This window comes from Ipomoea triloba, chromosome 1 (genome assembly GCF_003576645.1).
Source record: "Ipomoea triloba cultivar NCNSP0323 chromosome 1, ASM357664v1".
NCBI lineage: Eukaryota > Viridiplantae > Streptophyta > Magnoliopsida > Solanales > Convolvulaceae > Ipomoea > Ipomoea triloba.
The window spans coordinates 3,383,746-3,402,408 of record NC_044916.1 but is presented as its reverse complement, the minus strand read 5'-3'; the positions used below and the strand labels follow the sequence as shown (position 1 = coordinate 3,402,408).

At 32.0% G+C, this 18,663-nt stretch overlaps 2 protein-coding genes across 3 annotated transcripts; both read left to right on the top strand.

The window, feature by feature from the left end:
• Window positions 1-3,073: 3,073 nt before the first annotated feature.
• Window positions 3,074-4,191, top strand: LOC116020646. Its single transcript, XM_031261126.1, has one exon. The coding sequence runs from the start codon at window positions 3,126-3,128 to the stop codon at window positions 4,083-4,085; it is 960 nt and encodes a 319-aa protein (XP_031116986.1). The 5' UTR covers window positions 3,074-3,125; the 3' UTR covers window positions 4,086-4,191.
• Window positions 4,192-11,268: 7,077 nt separating this feature from the next.
• On the top strand, window positions 11,269-14,034 carry LOC116000883 (myosin-4-like). 2 transcript variants are annotated; one of them, XM_031240757.1, is made up of 6 exons: window positions 11,269-11,628; window positions 11,779-11,911; window positions 12,502-12,642; window positions 12,730-12,833; window positions 13,014-13,202; window positions 13,601-14,034. In XM_031240757.1, exons 1-6 carry the CDS (start codon window positions 11,356-11,358, stop codon window positions 13,982-13,984), a joined length of 1,224 nt encoding a protein of 407 aa, XP_031096617.1. In that variant the 5' UTR covers window positions 11,269-11,355; the 3' UTR covers window positions 13,985-14,034. The 2 variants fall into 2 exon arrangements, with proteins under 2 accessions (XP_031096617.1, XP_031096610.1); XM_031240750.1 differs by having other exon boundaries at window positions 12,730-12,854.
• The last annotated feature ends 4,629 nt before the right edge of the window (window positions 14,035-18,663 follow it).

Sequence of the window (18,663 nt, the reverse complement as noted above, 5' to 3'; positions counted from 1 at the left end):
TGTTATGTTGTTATATTATATCTTAGGTTGTTCTACCTAACAAATTCAAAAAACGAAAGGGAATATATATATATATATATATATATATAGTTTGGATATCTTTATTGTCATCAACCTTAATAGTTAAGATAAAGTAGTAAAAAATTCATTTAAGAAAACCATGAAAAAGCTAATGAAAAAGTAACATAAACGGCTCTAATATTTCCCATATTCCATCATTAGTCAATTCCTTCATGGCCCATTAGAAATTTCCAAACAGACCGACAGACAGTATAAGAATTTCTTTAAAAAAAATTAAAAAGCTAGGGAGTACTGTACTGGTCAGGTAGATAGAGTATAATCCTCATGTTCGAAGATCACGAATTTGATTTTTATTAATATCAATTTGGTCTGATCTAGCTTGTTGCATAGGGTCTACAGAGGAGTAGAGTTTACTCGTGATAGGTGTTGGCAAGATCGAATTCATGACCATCAAGTACGACAATCATGTTCGCCACTCAACCACTCTTTTTGTCCCTATATTGACCTACACGCTCACACACATGCAATATAAAAACTAAGTGGCAAACTTTAACTATTTTTATTCGTGAGGGACCAAAATTGTCAACTTATAAAAAAATTGAAGTATCTATAATACTTACACCAACAATTGGTGGACTGAAATCACTATTTCTTATAAATACAAAAATTGAAGATGCCATTTTTTTTCTTTTTAAAAAATACGTAGAAGCAAAGCAATTAACTAAATAGCATTAAGGGTATTCAAAAAAAAAAAAAAAAAAAAACTAAACAGCATTAAGGGATGCTAAGCCATGAAAAATGCATGAAGATAAATATTTTCCAATTGTTATTTATTAGTTATTAATTCATTTTCAAACTTCAGTACCTTAGCTCTCATGCCAGTTGTTACTTGTGGGCAGTGGGACACAACCACGAACATATGGAACTATAATATTCGTCTCTATTATATATAATCATTCTGGTATATACATTTTCTCCAACATGATAAAATTTGATAAAAATCAACATTAATCAAAGCCAATCTCTATTACATTTTGTCACATTACATGAGAGTGTTATACTTGTCTATATATATAATGGCGACACCGTTTGGTAACGAATAATTAATGGATCGGAGCATATCAGATTTAGTAAATTTTTAAAAGTAAAATCTATATTCATTAATATTGATTTTTACCATGTGAATCTTCATCCCATTCATTTTTTACAAATGGATATTGGATCAAAGCAAATTTGTCTGATCCATGTTCATCCTTAGATAACATGTTTTCAATCTCTCTTTTTTGTGCAATTCTTTTCATTTGCAGTGATAAAATTTGATGAAAATCAATATCAATTAAACAATTAAACGTAGATGTCAATCTATTTTTGATTTTGACTCGTTTACATAAGATTTACATTCATCCAATCTAAGTATACAAGTAGATATATTCATTTATATTTTCAATAATTTTTTCGTCTAATATGATAAAAATCGATACCAGTCAAATTGGATTGATGTCGAAGCCTATTAAATTTTTATCACATACTTACACATGTCGAACTCTAACATGCATGTTCTGATGATCAGTTACTTTCTCCACAATTTTTTTTCCATATAAAAAAATATTAGCATCGCTCTCCGATGAAAAGCCAGTGGTCGGCAACGGGAGCCACCACAACCAGCTGGAGTGGGGGCATGGGAGCCACCACCGTGCTGGCATCACTTTCCGGTGAAAAAAGCGCTCTTCTGCCGCTGCTAACGGTCAGTTGAAAAATTTGACCGTTGTGGTCACTTCCCAGTGCCAATTTGCTGATTAAAATAGTCACTGATACTCTCTGGGAAAAAGAAGAAGAAAAAGGAAGACAGAAATGGCATCTGAGAAGTCAAGTGTGTATTGTATACTAAGTTGATCTAGCTGGCAGTTCTAGAGAGATTTTGTCACCTCAATAATAGTGATTAAGTATACTCACAGTTTAATTGACCGACCAATTTAAAGTAAAATTGACGATCTGTCTCATTGACGGTCATAATGTGCGGAACATCAACATAGAAACATTTTGACCCATTTACTTATTACAAAAAGGTAAAATAATAATGAAGGGGAGCCAAACTTTCAAGCTTGTGATGTAAATTATGTTTGGTTAAAGTAATAAAATTCATTAGATTTGGGAATTCATAATTTTTGAATCACTTGCAAAAATTTAGTCTTTAAAAGAGATTTGTGCAATCTAAGACTTTAAAGAACCCGTATTACATTTCGTTTTTAAAAATTTATCACTTGTGACGTAATGTTAACGCATGAACTCTTAACAATGTGACATAGATTACATTATTTTACTAAATCTTGATGTGATTAGTACTGATTTTAGAGATTAAATTCTGATCTTCTTTGTGTTAAACAATTTAATACTTCCGTTTAAAAAAAAAATTTCACTTGTAACTTAATGTTAAAGCGTGAACTCTTAACAATGTGACATAGGTTACATTATTTGACCAAATTTTTATGTGTTAATATGAATTTTAGATATTAAATTCTTCTCTTTGCTAAAAACTTTTAACACAATATTTGTTTTGTCAGATCACGAGTAGTCCTGAGTAAACATTAACTTTAAGAGATATCTTTAAATCCATATCATATTTAGATCAATTCAAGATTGTATCAGATCGGCTCAATTAAGAGATAAAATGTTGATCAAATTTAATTAATTTTTCATATGAGAGGGGTTTATTTCGTCTATATGTAAATTTACTTATATATGCGTAATTGTTTTTCTAAATGTTTAGCATTATCCTAAAAAATGAATTACTGCGCTAAGGAAATGACCTTATCCTTAAAAACAAGTCAACAACCTCAATTACTCGTTGATCCCACACGTGGGCCCATCCGAGTTCTACTACGTACAATTGTTGTACAAATGGCGCTTCTACGTCTTGCAGATCGACCCGACCCGACCCATGTCAAATGATCCATTCCTCAACGGCCCAGATTTCATCATGGCTTCATGACTCGTCCATATCTATATATATACTTCCATGCTTAGCTTTCGTTACCCTCATCATATCGCCATTTCCATTAAGCTTCATTCACTGGTTTCTGAGTGTAAAAGAAAAACGAAAGAAAATGATCGATGTGATTCCGTATCTGAAGATTCTGTTGATTTCCGCGGGAGCCGTGTCGGTTTCCATGGCGATGAAAGCCGGCGTTCCGGTTCTCGTGCATGATGTCTCGGCGGTTTGGACCGGGTTCACGGCGTGCCTCAAGCCGCTGTACCTTTACGTCGCCATTAACGTTATCATCATCACCATCGTTCTCGCCTCGCGGTTCCAACGGGAGGTTGTTGAAGATGAGATATCGATGCAACTGCATCCCCGAGAATTCCGGAGGTTGTTAGTAACGGCCAGGACTCCTCCCGCGCCGGATTTGAACCGTCTGCTGGCCGTTGCTGAGCTGGAGCTCAAACCGGATTTTGAAGAGAGCATCCACGCCGCCGTGGTTTTGAGGGACGAACCGGCGGCGGAGGTGAACGGTTCTATTGTAGCTGTGAGTGAAGATGATGACGGCGGCGCCGGCGATTATTCTAATTTCGCCGTCGCTCCGCAGCTGGTAGATGAAATCGGACTTTTCCGGTGGGAGGCGGCGGAGAAATCACTCTCACTCGCCGATCAAAAACCGCCGTCGAAAGGTCTGAGGTTGCCGGCGGCGAGGCCGAAACAGCACGAGACGCTGGAGAACACGTGGAGAATGATAACCGAAAGGAACCACGTCCTGACGCCGGCGAGACAGCTAAGGCGGTCCGACTCGTTCGAGAACGCCTCCGCCGACGAGAATGAGAATCACGCTCCGCTTCCTCGCCCGCAGAACCACCGAGACGCGCTCAAGTCGCGGACGTTCAAGGACCGGACCAACTACGACTCGCCGAAGGCGGCGCCGGTGAAGGCCCGGAAAGAGCCGTCGCTGAGTCAGGACGAATTGAACCGGCGAGTGGAAGCGTTCATCAACAAGTTCAACGAGGAGATGAGGTTGCAGAGGGAGCAGTCAATACAGCAGCACATGGAGATGATCAACCGTGGGGCCTACTAACTTAATTTCAAAATTTTAAATTATTAGTTTAAAGTGAAGTAGTAATTAATTTATTTTGTGTTTTCATTTTACAGCGGAAAGTGCAAAGAATATTACTTTTTTCCCCTTTTTTCTCTCTCTTTTTTTTTTTTTTTTTTTTTTCCTTTTAAGGTTTGATTTACAAAAAACACACACATTTTTCATCTAAAAAAAGGAAAATAATATTATCAGATATGATGTATATATAGTGAGTTGTTTTATTGTTTACTCAAATATAGTATAATGAAGTTGTTGAATAACTGTAGCTTTATGTCCTCGCCCCATTTTATTTATTTATTATTTATTTTTTGAAAAGCCCCATTTCTAAATTGTTTATGGCAAGATTCAAAATCCCACTCTATTGTGTGGGGAGCAGGTTTGTCTCCGCGTGATTTAAATTCTGACTCTATTATCGGAAATGACTTTAAATTCTATTTCATTTTGAAATTGTGATTTAAATTCTGACTCTATTATCATTTTGAAATTGTGATTTAAATTCTGACTCTATTATCGGAAATGACTTTAAATGTAGTTTCTCAACCATTGAACCATTATCCTGGAGGTGGAGTATATATAATTTGTTTAGTTGGTAGGTTGGGATAAAAATAAATAAACAATTGGTACTTTAGTGATAGATTGAGGGTGAGGATTCATGATCGAGCCTGGACAACTGTGTGGACATAGACACTAGTCCTTTCAAGAGGTGACTAAGTCTTTACAATTTATTTTTGACAAAAAAAAAAAGAAAAAGTCTTTGCAATTTATCCCCTCTATAGTTCTGTGGGCCCTGGGATAAAGGGCTATGTCTTTTGAAGGTGAGTTTGGGTTAAAATAAATGAATAATTTAAATTAAATAGCATCATAAATGTTTAGAAAACATATTTTGTCAAGATGGTGTGGATGTTGTGTTCTGTGAACTTGGTGAATTGTGATTCCTAAATGCAGGGAATATGATAGGTATATATATCTGTAAATCTATGAATGTGACAAGTGTTGTATAGCAAGTAGGAGACAAGTGGTAAGTTGATATGATAATCACAGATTTTAATATGCTTGTCCATTATGATGTAAACCAAGAAAATACTTTTATATATATATGAAAGTATTAGTTAAGTGGTCCAACAATTATATTATACAAAATTTTATATAATTATATGAATATTCATAAATATAAGAATCTTACGAGTCACACAATTTAGTACAGTAAAAACAAAAAACATTCTGGTAGAATGGTAGTTGGATAATCAAATTCAGATTCGACTATAATGTTAATAAGTATTGAAAAGAATTGATCTGATATGACAAGTAAAACAAAAAGATGAACAAAACGTCAAGTGATTAGTGATAGTAACTTGCAAAATGTTTAATTTGATATGAGACCAATCCAATGTCATGGCCAAGCCTAACCCTCCTTATCTGTGGAAGAGACATATATTGGACTAAGACTCAAGTCTCAAGTCTCAGCTCAACCAAAGCCATTTAATTAGCTTGCTATAGGCACTAGCACTTGGCCTAGTAGCCGTTGCTCAGCAACAATTACATATTTATAATGAAACAACATTTAAAAATGGCTCAATTATTTGAGGTGAAAATCTCTCATTACATATTTACATGATGCAAAACTTTTAGACTCGGGCTTAAGTTATTGGGATATAATTGGTGAATCCACGATTCAACTGTTCAATGATTTCTTGGTTTCTGGTAAATTGCCTCAAGGTCTCAATACTACCCAAATTGTTCTTATACCAAAGAAGGTGAACTCTGAATCAATGGCTGGCCTCAGACCCATTGTCTTGTGTACAGTAGCGTATAAAATCCTTGCAAAAGTTCTAGCAATCAGGCTTAAACCCTTGCTTCACCCGCTACTTTTCAACATTCACTTTATATATATATATATATATATATATATATATATATATATATATATATATATATATATATATAAACTCCAATTTTGTGTATCTTATAACATGTTACGAAACTCATAAATTTTGTTTATCAAATTATGCACATATTCGGACAAGACAAATTGTATATATGATGTAACACGCTTTGATTAATTATGTCAAATTAAAAGTTTCTCTATAATAAATATACTTTCGGAATTGGTTTAAGTTTTCTTTGTTTGGTCTTCCGTGGTAGTCTCAAAGGGTGTTGATAATAATTAAATTCTTGACCTTTAATTTTTTGTATAAAATATATACTCCACCCAATCGACTAGTCGATCCGACTACCTTTTTGGGTAAACAAACATTCTTCACATCTATTAAATATCTAAGAACATTTACCAAATGCAAAAGTGATGTGTCCATTAGACCCTGAGGTCCATTTTATTATGAAGGTATTTGTCCAAGAAAAATAAAGGTCTTGATGGGCTAGGGGTAGATAAGACATGATGGCCCAAAAAGTGAAGCAGATGTCTTATTAGGTTTAAAAGAAAGGGTGTGAAATGAGCAAAATATTAAATGAGGTATAACCAACAGGATTCGAAGTTCAAACCCTCCGGCCCCAACCTCAAGCATTGTAACACAAGCCCAACCTAGTAAGTTACTATATGTCTTGTCTACCAAAAGGCATGATGGTTTACTTATTCAGGTAAAAAGCGTGTATAGCAAAATAGTGGGAAGACACATGTATGATTAATAATAAAAAATAACCAAGGTTGTATATTTGTCAAACATTTAGAAAGATCTTCAACACTATATAAGGGACACAATGTCTCCCCTTTAAATATCATTATTGGTTCACTATAATCATCATAGTCGAATGACTTGTGGTTTTAACTTCCAATAGAAACATCAAGGTTCAATTCTTACATTATTATTTCTAACACACTACTACTTGGACAATAACATTCACGCAATCCCAACAAAATCATTTTTTTTAAAGGCTGAAGTTATCAGTAGGTTGAGAAAGTAGCTATGAACAGATACTACATTGTAATAGAGTCAGTAGAACTCAAAAAAAAAAAAAGGCTGAAGTTATCACCCGCCAAAAATTATGGAATAAAGTGCTCACGCAAATTTCAGAGCTTTGGAGAATTGAAAAAGATGCCTTTAATAATTTAATTCTCCTTCGCACAAGCCGACGGCGGGTCATATTGATTTTTTCATATAAGAGGAGCTTTGAACTTTCGATCTCTCTTAAGAGATAAGAGTGCACAACCACTTACACCAATCAAGCTGTTTTTTTTTTTTTTTTTAACAAGGAAACTCCGCATTCATTATGCGATGGTGTATATACGGATAGATTTTATTTTTGTGTAATAATCTGAAAGGTAAATTGTGTTAAGATGATGAACTCGATCGAAAGACTGTCGACAAGAATAAAACTCGTGACCTTTTGATACAAAAATTATGTTTCATCACTCAACCACCTCTTTTAGGATTACTTTTTTGTTTTTTTTTTTTGTTTTGAAAGAGATTACTTTTTCTTTAATTAACCGTAGCTTGTTGCTATTATATATATTTTCCTTTTTTGTCTCAATATTATTAGCAAGACCTAAAGCCCAAATTTACAGGCCAGGTAATTCAAACAATTTTATATCTAAATATACTTTAGATATGAAATCTTTACTTTATTTTACTTTTAAAAATTTCATAAATATCATGTTATATGATTCAAACTCCTATTTGAGTCATTCACACAATAGACTCTAGGTTGGAATCTTTAATTTATTATGCTCATTTTATATACTAAATAATCAATAATAATGTTGGTTATAAGAAATACTCTCAATCCAATAACCCAATCACAAGCCCCATCCAAGTTTAGTTTTGACAAATCCAACACCTCGTGACAAATAACTAGAGCTGTCAAAACGAATTTTCCCCATTTGACCATCTTAGTCTTGATCCCGATGGAAGACAATAGTGGATAAGAAGATTTCTTGTTGACAGTTAATCGTTATTTATATTTATATTTTATGAACATTACTACTACTATTTGTTTGTTTTTGAATTTATTATATATTATTATTAATAACATTTGTATTCCTTTTGAGTATTTTATTGAAAAAAAAGTTATGTCATTATTCTTTTAATTATTGTAACACTCTTGGTTGAGCTTGTTACATAGGGTCTTTATAATGCAATTTATATCTATTGTGTGGTTTACGCGTTATTATATAGAACCAAAGTTTACCTAGTACACAGTCATTATTAGATAGTGACTGTTTTTTTTTTTTTTGTGTGTCATCCAAAAAAAAATCTAATATTAACTAATGTTCGAATCTGGAGTTTGAATTTTTCAAAATTTGAGATATTTGTTGGACTTTCTCCTTCTCTTTTACAAAAAAAATTAGTCAGCAAAAGTGAGATATTTCTTGGACTTTCTCCCCCTTTGATCTTAAACGACGTAGTCAGAAAAAGTGAAATTTATTAGAATTATTATAATAATATTACAATAATAATAATAATAATAATAATAATAATAATAATAATAATAATCCAACAAGTAATTGGACAATTATTTGCTCGAAGTCAAGTAAGGATAACATCATATATAAAACATAATCGATCCATTCTATTTTATCAATTGTACTATATAATATTCGTTGTTATAATTTATATATTTTTAAAAATATTAGTAATAATAATAATAATAATAATAATATTATTATTATTATTATTATTATTATTATTATTATACATCCAAATTTTAAAATACAACGCACAACTATGTTACATAAAACCATTAAAACATGTGTAGTTTGCAGAGTATCATACATGAGTGATGTTTATTCATCACATGCCAGACATTTTAAGTAGTGACTGTGAGTTTCTAAGAAAATAATCGACACATTACATTACCTCAATAATCTATACTATATATAAAAGCAATATCCTCCTCTAAAGTTTTCCCGCCCAAACGTAGGGGTATTTTAGTAATATGGTAATTATTATTATTATGATAAATAATATTAATTATTGATTGTAATTATTATTATTATTTTCCCGCCCAAACGTAGGGGTATTTTAGTAATATGGTAATTATTATTATTATGATAGAATAATATTAATTATTGATTGCAGTTATTATTATTATGATAGAGCTTAGCCAACATAGAGATTCCTTTCATTTGATTATAATTTATTTTTGTTATTTAAAATAGTATCAATTAGCCATGCTCTTCCTTCTAATTTTTGTTTAGACTTTTCCTAATATAAATTTTAAGTAATCAATTTCAACACTAATACACAAATCTTATAATTTTAAATAAATGTACATTTTCAAATATTAGAATTGTTTAGAATTTCATCATCAATTATATATATATATATATATAGTGTGTCATAATCAGGTGTGCCCGCCCCTTAACGTGCGGTCAGTGCAGCCTCACCACTATGTATACAAATATATACCACTCAATGTTAGAAAATGCACCGCACAAATATGCATCATTAGGTACGCATCACCAAAAAATACACCACTAGGCATGCAAATATACACCACACAGTGTTAGCAAATGCACCATTAGGGGCAGGGAAATTATGGTGCATTATTTTGGGTGTGTGGTGTGTTTCTTGGTGTTTTTCTGTATTTTTATTGTGGTGTGTTTTCTAACATTGAGTGGTGTGAACCGCACCGATCGCACGGGAAGACGTGGCCACATTTGAACAGATTTCTATATAGTGGTGAGGCCGCACTGACCGCACGTTAAGGGGTGGTCTATATATATATATATAAAGTTTATTCGTGCATCGCACGGGTAATTTTCTATAAGTATATATACCACATGTGTATTTTATGTTTTATCAATGATTTTAGGATGTTTTTTTCATATAGAAAATATTATAAACCATTATAAATACTATTAAATATTTTACAAAGTCAAATCCTTTATATTGTATTAAACAAATCCGGTATGTTTGCTAATAAGGTAGATAGTGTATATAGGGGTGAATAATAAAAATAAGAGCCACAAAATGGTCCTCACATTGAAAAAAACTTTTAATCCATAAAATAGTCATATAAGTTACATAAATCATATTATATAGCAAATTTTTTAAAATAAATACAATTAAATGAGTCATATATTATTGATACTTTTTGCATTAATTATAATCAAATAAACATACACTATTGTCAAAGGTGTTGTGGTCAAGTGGCATGTAGTGATTCTCTCAAGTGGGAGGTCATGGGTTTGAGCCTCAATGTTGATTTTGCTTTGTTAGGTATGGACAGACCCTACATGTAATAGGGTCAATAGTATTAAAAAAAAAAGTATATGGACACTGTCAAATATTATAATTATTTATATCTTCACTTTTAAAATAATAATTGACACATCAAACAAATTTTTTGATCTTGTAATAAATATTTTTTTTATTAATTAAAACTAATTTAAAGTAGAACACGTCAATGGGTATAACTCCCGCCATCGCCCTATGGCATTTTCAATTTGTTTACAAGTGAAGTCAAATTTTGGTGGGACCCAAAGAAAAGCTTTCATTTTATTTCAAGGCTAAAAAGAGACATGTTTCTCTCAATTCCACTCAATATGTCAGGTAGTCACTGCCAAATGCACAGCTAATCATACCATTATTTTTCACTTTTTTCATGCCTAATTAAACCCTATATTCAATATTGATTGCAAAGTTTATGCCATTACTAATTAGGTATCCCACATATTAGGCCTAATTGGACAAAGTTTACATTGATCTGTTGTTCTGGGAAAAGGTCGAAAAGATGACACATGATTATTGTTTTTGAATTGTTTCTGAATGGTCATGAATTTAATTTTTATCAATATTTTTTCGGTTGAGCTCGACCTTAGCTATCTTACCTATTTCTTCTAATAAAGTTATATTGTTTTGGATGACCAGACAAACCCACAACCATTACCAGATGGTGAGATCCGGGTAAACCTTATCTTGCAAACAACATATGAGATAACCACACTAAGAGACTTGTGTACAACAAGGACTTGACAAAGAATACAAGAATGTATTCACAAGAATCAAATTCATAATTTTTTAAATACAAGAATTATATTTCATCAGATCTGTGAATTGTCATGTATTGTTGGTGTATGGGGATGAGACATGGCTTCAGGCTTTGGGCAAAGCAGCAAAAAAGCTATAGTTTCTGACAATTCACATATAATCTGATCATTTCTCTGAATTTTTTTTAATTCTTTTTTTGCTGCTACTACAAGAAAAGCCAAACGACAAGCACCTTTATGAAACCACCTTAAATTCTCCGATTTTTAGTACAATCCAGACATTCAGGTTTTCTCCAAGATCGTCTGATGGCGACGTGTCAAATGAGGAACCTTAGCTCACTGGAGCTTTTGCTGGTGAAACTCCAGCAAGCGCCGGAGGAGCAGCAAAACGGGGATGCCCCGCCGGCGCTGCCGCCCCGGCCGGTGAAGAATTCCCGGCTGCCACGTGCCCGGAAGAATCTGCCCCTCAACCTCCGGAGTGGTTGCTGTGATCAAGAAATGGGAAAGATTAGTGATTTGTCTGCAAGCAGAGGAATGGAGAAAAGGGATTTTCTTGATTCAGATAATCTAAAGATTCAGGTAAATCTTTATTGCCTTTTTGTTCTGCTTTCCCTCTTAGTTTCAGTAAACTGTACTGGATTTATGGATGATTTGATTTGGGTTTGTTTTGTAAATTTCATGTATTTTTTGTCCCCTGAATTTTGAAGCCAATTGTTGTCTGTTTCTCAGATTAGCATAGAAGAAGATGAGAAACAGATTGCAGTGCTGAAAGGTGTAGAGATAATCCAGAGATGTTACCATGGCTACCATGCCCGCCATTACTATAATGAGCTCAAGAGAGGAGCTATTGTACTTCAATCATGTAATCCCCACAGTTCTGTATTACAACCCTAGTTATCCAATAAAATGCAGATTGCCCGTATCGCCGTATGGGTAGTCCAGTTGGTTCCCGGTATTGTGGGAAGAACAGAGGATCGAGCCCTAGTAAACCCAGTGTGATAGTTATCCAATAAAATGCAGATTGCCCGTATCGCCGTATGGGTAGTCCAGTTGGTTCCCAGTAGATTGTGGGAAGAACAGAGAATCGAGCCCTAGTAAATCCAGTGTGATAGTTATCCAATGCAGATTGCCTGTATGGGTAGTCCAATTGGTTCCCAGTAGTAGATTGTAGGAAGATCAGAGAATCAAGCCCTAGTAGACCTAGTGCGAGAGTTACACCTAATGTGGTGGGCTTTTTCTGGGCACCAGACACTGGTCCTCCCACCTACTCCACCTACCTAATAGACCGATGAGTTACTGTTGTTCTTGTGGGAACAAGTGAATTTTGATTTTTGGGGGCAATAAAATGCAGATTCTGTTTTGTCCTGGGGTATCTGATGAATGTAGCCACAATGTACTGTCTTGATCATAGTTACACTTATGATTCTCATGTTGGGTTGTTTATGTCTGCAGTTGTACGAGGCGAAAACGCTAGAAAAGATTATCAGTGTCTCGTTACAAGGCTGAGAGCCATTGTCATTATCCAGAAACACATGAAGGAACAGCAGTCTAGAAGATTAGAGCAGCTCGCCGCAGTCATATGTTTGCAATCTGGTACCATTATTTGCTAGATAAATGTAGAATGAATCTGCAGTGTTAGATCGCAGAATGGTTATCTTCTCTTTGTATTACATTCTTCAGGAATTCGCGGTTGGTTGACACGAATAGAATTCAATAAGAAAATAACAAGTCAGTTGAACTCGAGACAGATGCTAAATCCTGAATTGAAGGATGAGGACATTAAGGTTTTGGCTTGTGCTAATGAGGTTAGTGTTTGCCTAGAATGCTTTAACTTGTTGTGATTAGAATTGGGATGTTTTTTTAGACAATTTCAATGTTTTCTATGTGACTTCTGCTAAAAACTTGGTAAGCATGATAAGTAGTGACATTTATATATCTGCATTGTCTAATTCAATCTCATTCAGGCTCAGAGGTCGGTTTTACTTGATCTTCAAAGGAGAGTTGTGGTAACAGAGGCAGCTTTGGAGAGAACGAGAGACGAAAATACCTCTCTCAAGGAATATATTCTGCAATTTGATAAAAAATCGCAGGAGTATGAAGCGAAGATGCAATGTCTTGAGAAATCGTGGCAAGATCAGCTGATTTCTATACAGGTCAGTCGTGCTTCCCTCTTGATCACACTCGAATTTCTTGCACTCGTGAAACGAATATCTGATAGTTTTGAGTTTTCCATTCATGAAACGAATATCTGTATATCAGTATATGACAGCTAAACAGATGTTATGATCAGTCAATTATGAGGTACTTGGTTTTGCATTGAGTTTACGTTTTCATGGTCTATAAACATAATGCTCGTGAAGTCGATATTGACTCTTTGTGCTTTAGTAGGTTGAGAAAGTAGTTATGAACAGATACTGCATTGTAACAGAGTCAGTAGTACTAAAAAAAAACATAACTGCTCGTCCTGATTTTTCTTGGCTAGCTGTTAAAACGAAAGGTGAAAATCGTTTTTAGTAACAGAAAACGGTTTTCTGTTCTTGAACTTGTGCAGACAAGTCTAGCTACTGCAGCTAGTAGAAGTGAGGCTGTTGCAGAAAATGGACTTCCAAGAACTGAACCCCCGAGCGAAAGGTTTATCCCGTTTGAACTCTCTGGCGTGCGGTCTGATGCAGGATTGCTAGTGAACAACAGGCTCGATTTCGAGAGTCCTCTCAGTCAGGAAAATAATGGTTCTGAAAACATTACATGGGTTAAATCATCAGGGCATGATGAGCCCTTGAATTTAAGTCCAAACACTGATCTGCATAAGCTGAAGTTAAGGTTTAAAGCCTGGAAAAAGGACTACAAGACCAGATTGCAGGTGGTAAAAGCCACGCTGAAGCAGCTAAGACATTGTGATAGAGGCATGAGAACAAAAATATGGTGTAGGAGATGAAGCTCCTTTGTAAGATCTTAAACAAGTCAATGTTAAATTATTTGGAATTATATATTAATTCACAGTTAAAAGATAGAAATAAACACATGCATGCATACTCTGTTTGGACCGTGTATGCATATATAAACACACATGCATATAATTGAAACATTTATTCCATCTCAACTAAAAGCTTAAACTAATAGTTAAATTGCACATTTATGTTTATATATTAATAATATTATATACTCAATATGTCCCTTCACGTGTGCGGAACGATTATTTTTTATAGGCTAACAGCCTAACACTATGATTTTTTGCATATGATTAGCTCTAATATTAAATTGAAGCATGTACTCTATCAAGCTTGATAGTTTAATTACACATTTATTTTTATATATTATATGCTCAAGTTGTCAACACATATATATATATACACATAAAGTTGATGCGACATATGCAAAATTTAAGATTATTTGGCGGATATAAGGTTTGAAGCTAGATATTTTTAGAGAATGTTTTTTTAAAAAAGTACACTTCTTGATGACCCGCCGAATGTTGTCCAGCCAATACTGTTTGATTGTCCTAGATTTATGTAACACCATGAATTATATTTGATTATTCGTGTCACACCATGAACTATATTTATATATTCATGTCGCACCCTAAACTTTCATATCGTATATATCGAGCCACAAGCCAACAAAAAAATTTCGCCTAGAACTTTTAGCAGGTTTCCCTATCTTCCTGCTGACATAACGTCTAATGTGGCATTTCTCTTAATTTTATATTGTCCATATAAGCGTTTACATATTTAAAATAAAAAAAAAAACAAAATTATTATATTAAAATAACCAGAATTTTATTTTTAAATAACCAGAATTTTCTTCTCTTTATTTTCATAATGTATACTTTTCAATTTTGCAATTCCAATGTTTCAAAAAAAAAAAAATTTTAGAATTCATATTTTTTGACTAATTTTTTGTTTTAGTATTTTTTCAATTTTCCAAATTTATAGAAATGCTTTTTTTTTTTTTTTGTCTTCGGTTTTTGTTTTTTTGTTGTTGTTGTTTTTTTTAATTTTTATTTTTAATATGTAAATGCTTACATGGACAATATAAGGTTAAAAGAAATGTCACATCAGTTGGAAACATGCGCTATGTACAGGGAAACCTACTAAAATGTTCTAGGTGAATTTATTTTTTTGGTTTGTGGCTCAATTTATACGATATGAAAGTTCAAGATGCGACATGAATAATTGGATATAGTTCATGGTGTTAGATGACACTTTATGCTTCACGTAAACGAAAAAGGGAAAAATGAGAAATGGGTGGGTGGCATTAAAAAAGAAAAGATAGCAAGCCAAACATGGAGAAACGTGCAGATATAAAAAAGAGAAATTTTATTTTTGTTTTAAATTTATAGGTGTAGTTTACTTTTAGTTCTTTATTTTTTCAAAATATGTTTTTTTTTTGTCTTAATATTTTTGTGACATAATCATTTTTTGTCATCTGCTAACAAAATCGTTTAAATGAATTTAAATACAAAAATATTTTGGTTTATTATATTTTTAATAATGAAATTGTAATGTTTTTGTATTTTTTTTTACTAAATACTCCGTAGTATTTTCTAATAAGGTTTGTTGCCATATTAGAAAATTTTTAAATTAAAGCTGCTTTATTTCAGCTTTTAACTTCTTAATTAATACCCAACCAAAATAGTATCATTTAATTACCGCAAATTTGGAACATTTTCCTACTATTTAGCAAATAAAATCCCTTTAGTATCTTTTCTAATTCCAAAATTTTAAAGAAGAACATTTTCCTACTATTTAGCAAATAAAATCCCTTTAGTATCTTTTCTAATTCCAAATTTTTAAAGAAGAAAATTTTGAGTATTTTCTAAGAGTTAATTTCATTTTTGATCCTAGATTTATAGGTGTCAATTCACTTTTAGTCCTTTTTTTTATTAGAACATACACTTTTGGCCCTATTATTATTGTGTCGTGACCAATTTTGGTCCTTTATCAACAAATCAATCTAAATATAGTTAAATACAAGGACATTTCGGTCTTCAATTATGAATGTTTTCAAAAAAAAAGCATAAAAAATATAGCGATTCAACATACTTTATATAAAAAAAGATTGAAATGTCTTTATATTTAACGGTATTTCAATGATTTAATTGCTGGAAGACTAAAATTGATCATGCCACAATAATACTATGACCAAATGAGGATGTTCTAATAAAAAAGGACTAAAAGTGGATTCTCAACTATAAATCAATGACAAAAAATAGAATTAACTCATTTTTTTAATATAAAAAACTCACCACTTCTTTTAGCATATCACACACTAGTACAGAAAAGGGCATTTGCATCCGGAGTTATGGACTATTTGCGTCCGGACAATTTAATTACAAAAATGCCACCACATTACTTTACGCGTCCGGAGTTCAAACTCCGGACGCAAATTGTCCTATATTTTTGATCAATTTTGTACTAGTGACATGTACTTTGATCATGGATGATTTGGGAAAGAGTGGTGTAGTGATTTGTTTGGCGGAGCTTATTTAAAAACATATAGTTTATTTTAAACTACTAATAAGCTATAAGTTGCCAAAGACGACTTTGTGGTCTAGTAGCACCCGGGGTCTTGGTTAACACTTTCACATGGATGATGGGAGTAGGTTTGAGCCTTAGTGGGGATAACTGTTGACTCATTGCTAGTAGCTTCTAAACCTTTTTCCAATAAATGACATAATTACCTAGAAAAACAAATTACTTGTGAGGGCCTATTCTGATTTTTTAGACCTATGTATTCTGAAATTTTTTTTTTTTTAAAGTGTATTCAATCAAGACATTTGTAGATTTTAAAGATTTTTAAAGCAATAGATTTTAAATAACATTCACATAATCTTTCTAAATTTTAATAAAATCTTTTAGAATTTCATAAATTTTGTACGGGTATATAAAATTCTATATGACAAACGTTTATAAATTTTAAAACTTTTTCATATTAAAAAGTCTACAAAACTCATTAAAAATCTAGAATTCGCAAGATGACATGATGTTTAATGTGTTTGAGCAGCATCCATATTACATACCACCTGATGAACTTCAAGATTCAAATAGTAACTAGTGTTTTTACCCGTGCGTTGCACGAAAAAATTTTGTTATTAAGTATTGTTGTTTTAGCTTTAGCCTACTGTTTTAATATTTAAGGTCTGTTATCCTAATACAGATTCATATTCATTGTAAGATGGCTATTAAATTCCTCTCAAGATAATATTTTAAAAAAATAAAAATTCTAACAATCAAATTACTATATGATGAATATTATAATATTAAAAAAATATTACTATATTATGTTAATGCACGAAAAAAAAATTTATAATAAAAATTTTGTTATTATAATATACATCATATAGTAATTTGATTGTTGGAATTTGTTTTTTGAATATTATCATGAGAGGAATCTAATTACGTCATTAACATAATATAGTAATATTTTTTTAATATTATAATATACATCATATAGTAATTTGATTGTTGGAATTTTTATTTTTTTTAATATTATCTTTAGAGAAATTTAATTACGTACATTAACATAATATAGTAATATTTTTTTAATACTATAATATGCGTCATATAGTAATGGCAAAAACTTGTGTGAGACCGTCTCACCATGAGAAGGGTCGGGTCGGGTCGGGTCAAGACGCAGATGTAACACTTATATGCACAAATGTCATACTTATATGCTCAAATGTAATACTAATCATGAATAAAATTTTTGTTACTTATAAGGGTAAATGTAATACTTTTAAGGGAAAATACAATACTTTTACATTTCGATTTAAAAGTATTACATTTTTCCCCAAAAGTATTATATTTGCCTTTATAAGTAAGGGGCACTTGTCAACATTACTTATTATGAAAAATGTGTTACTTTTTCTCTTATAAGTAACAAAAATTGTATTCTTGATTAGTGTTATATTTGAGCATATAAGTATGACATTTGCATGGTGCTTTGACCCGACCCGACCCGTCTCACGAATAAGAATCCGTGAGACGGTCTCACACAACTGTGACCCATAGTAATTTGATTGTTGGAATTTTTTTTTTTGAATATTATCATGAGAGGAATTTAATTACGTACATTAACATAATATTGTAATATTTTTTTTAATACTATAATATACATCATATAGTAATTTGATTGTTGGAATTTTTATTTTTTTAATATTATCATGAGAGGAATTTAATTACGTACATTAACATAATATAGTAATTTTTTTTAATACTATAATATACATCATATAGTAGTTTGATTGTTGGAATTTTTATTTTTTTTGAATATTATCATGAGAGGAATTTAATTACGTACATTAACATAATATAGTAATATTTTTTTAATACTATAATATACATCATATACTAATTTGAATAAAATATTTCATTAATTTGACTGTTTATTTCAGCATCATTTTTAATATAATTAAAATATAATTAAAGTAATTAAAATATAAATAGTAAATAGATGTTTGAAATATAATTAAAATATAATTAAAGTAATTTGAATGCTATCATTTTTTTCGTGCACAGCCCGTCGTTTATTTATATTTCATTAATAAATAAGGAATCCATACAGGAATGGGATTGAATAAAATATTTAATTAATTTCCGTGTATAATAAAGAATG

Excerpts from the sequence above, each read along its gene's own strand:
- LOC116020646 (XM_031261126.1), top strand. The coding sequence starts at position 3,126 with ATGATCGATGTGATTCCGTATCTGAAGATTCTGTTGATTTCCGCGGGA.
- LOC116000883 (XM_031240750.1), top strand. The coding sequence starts at position 11,356 with ATGGCGACGTGTCAAATGAGGAACCTTAGCTCACTGGAGCTTTTGCTG. Across the intron at positions 11,912-12,501 it reads AGCTATTGTACTTCAATCAT|TTGTACGAGGCGAAAACGCT; the intron begins GTAATCCCCACA and ends TTATGTCTGCAG. Across the intron at positions 12,643-12,729 it reads AGTCATATGTTTGCAATCTG|GAATTCGCGGTTGGTTGACA; the intron begins GTACCATTATTT and ends TACATTCTTCAG.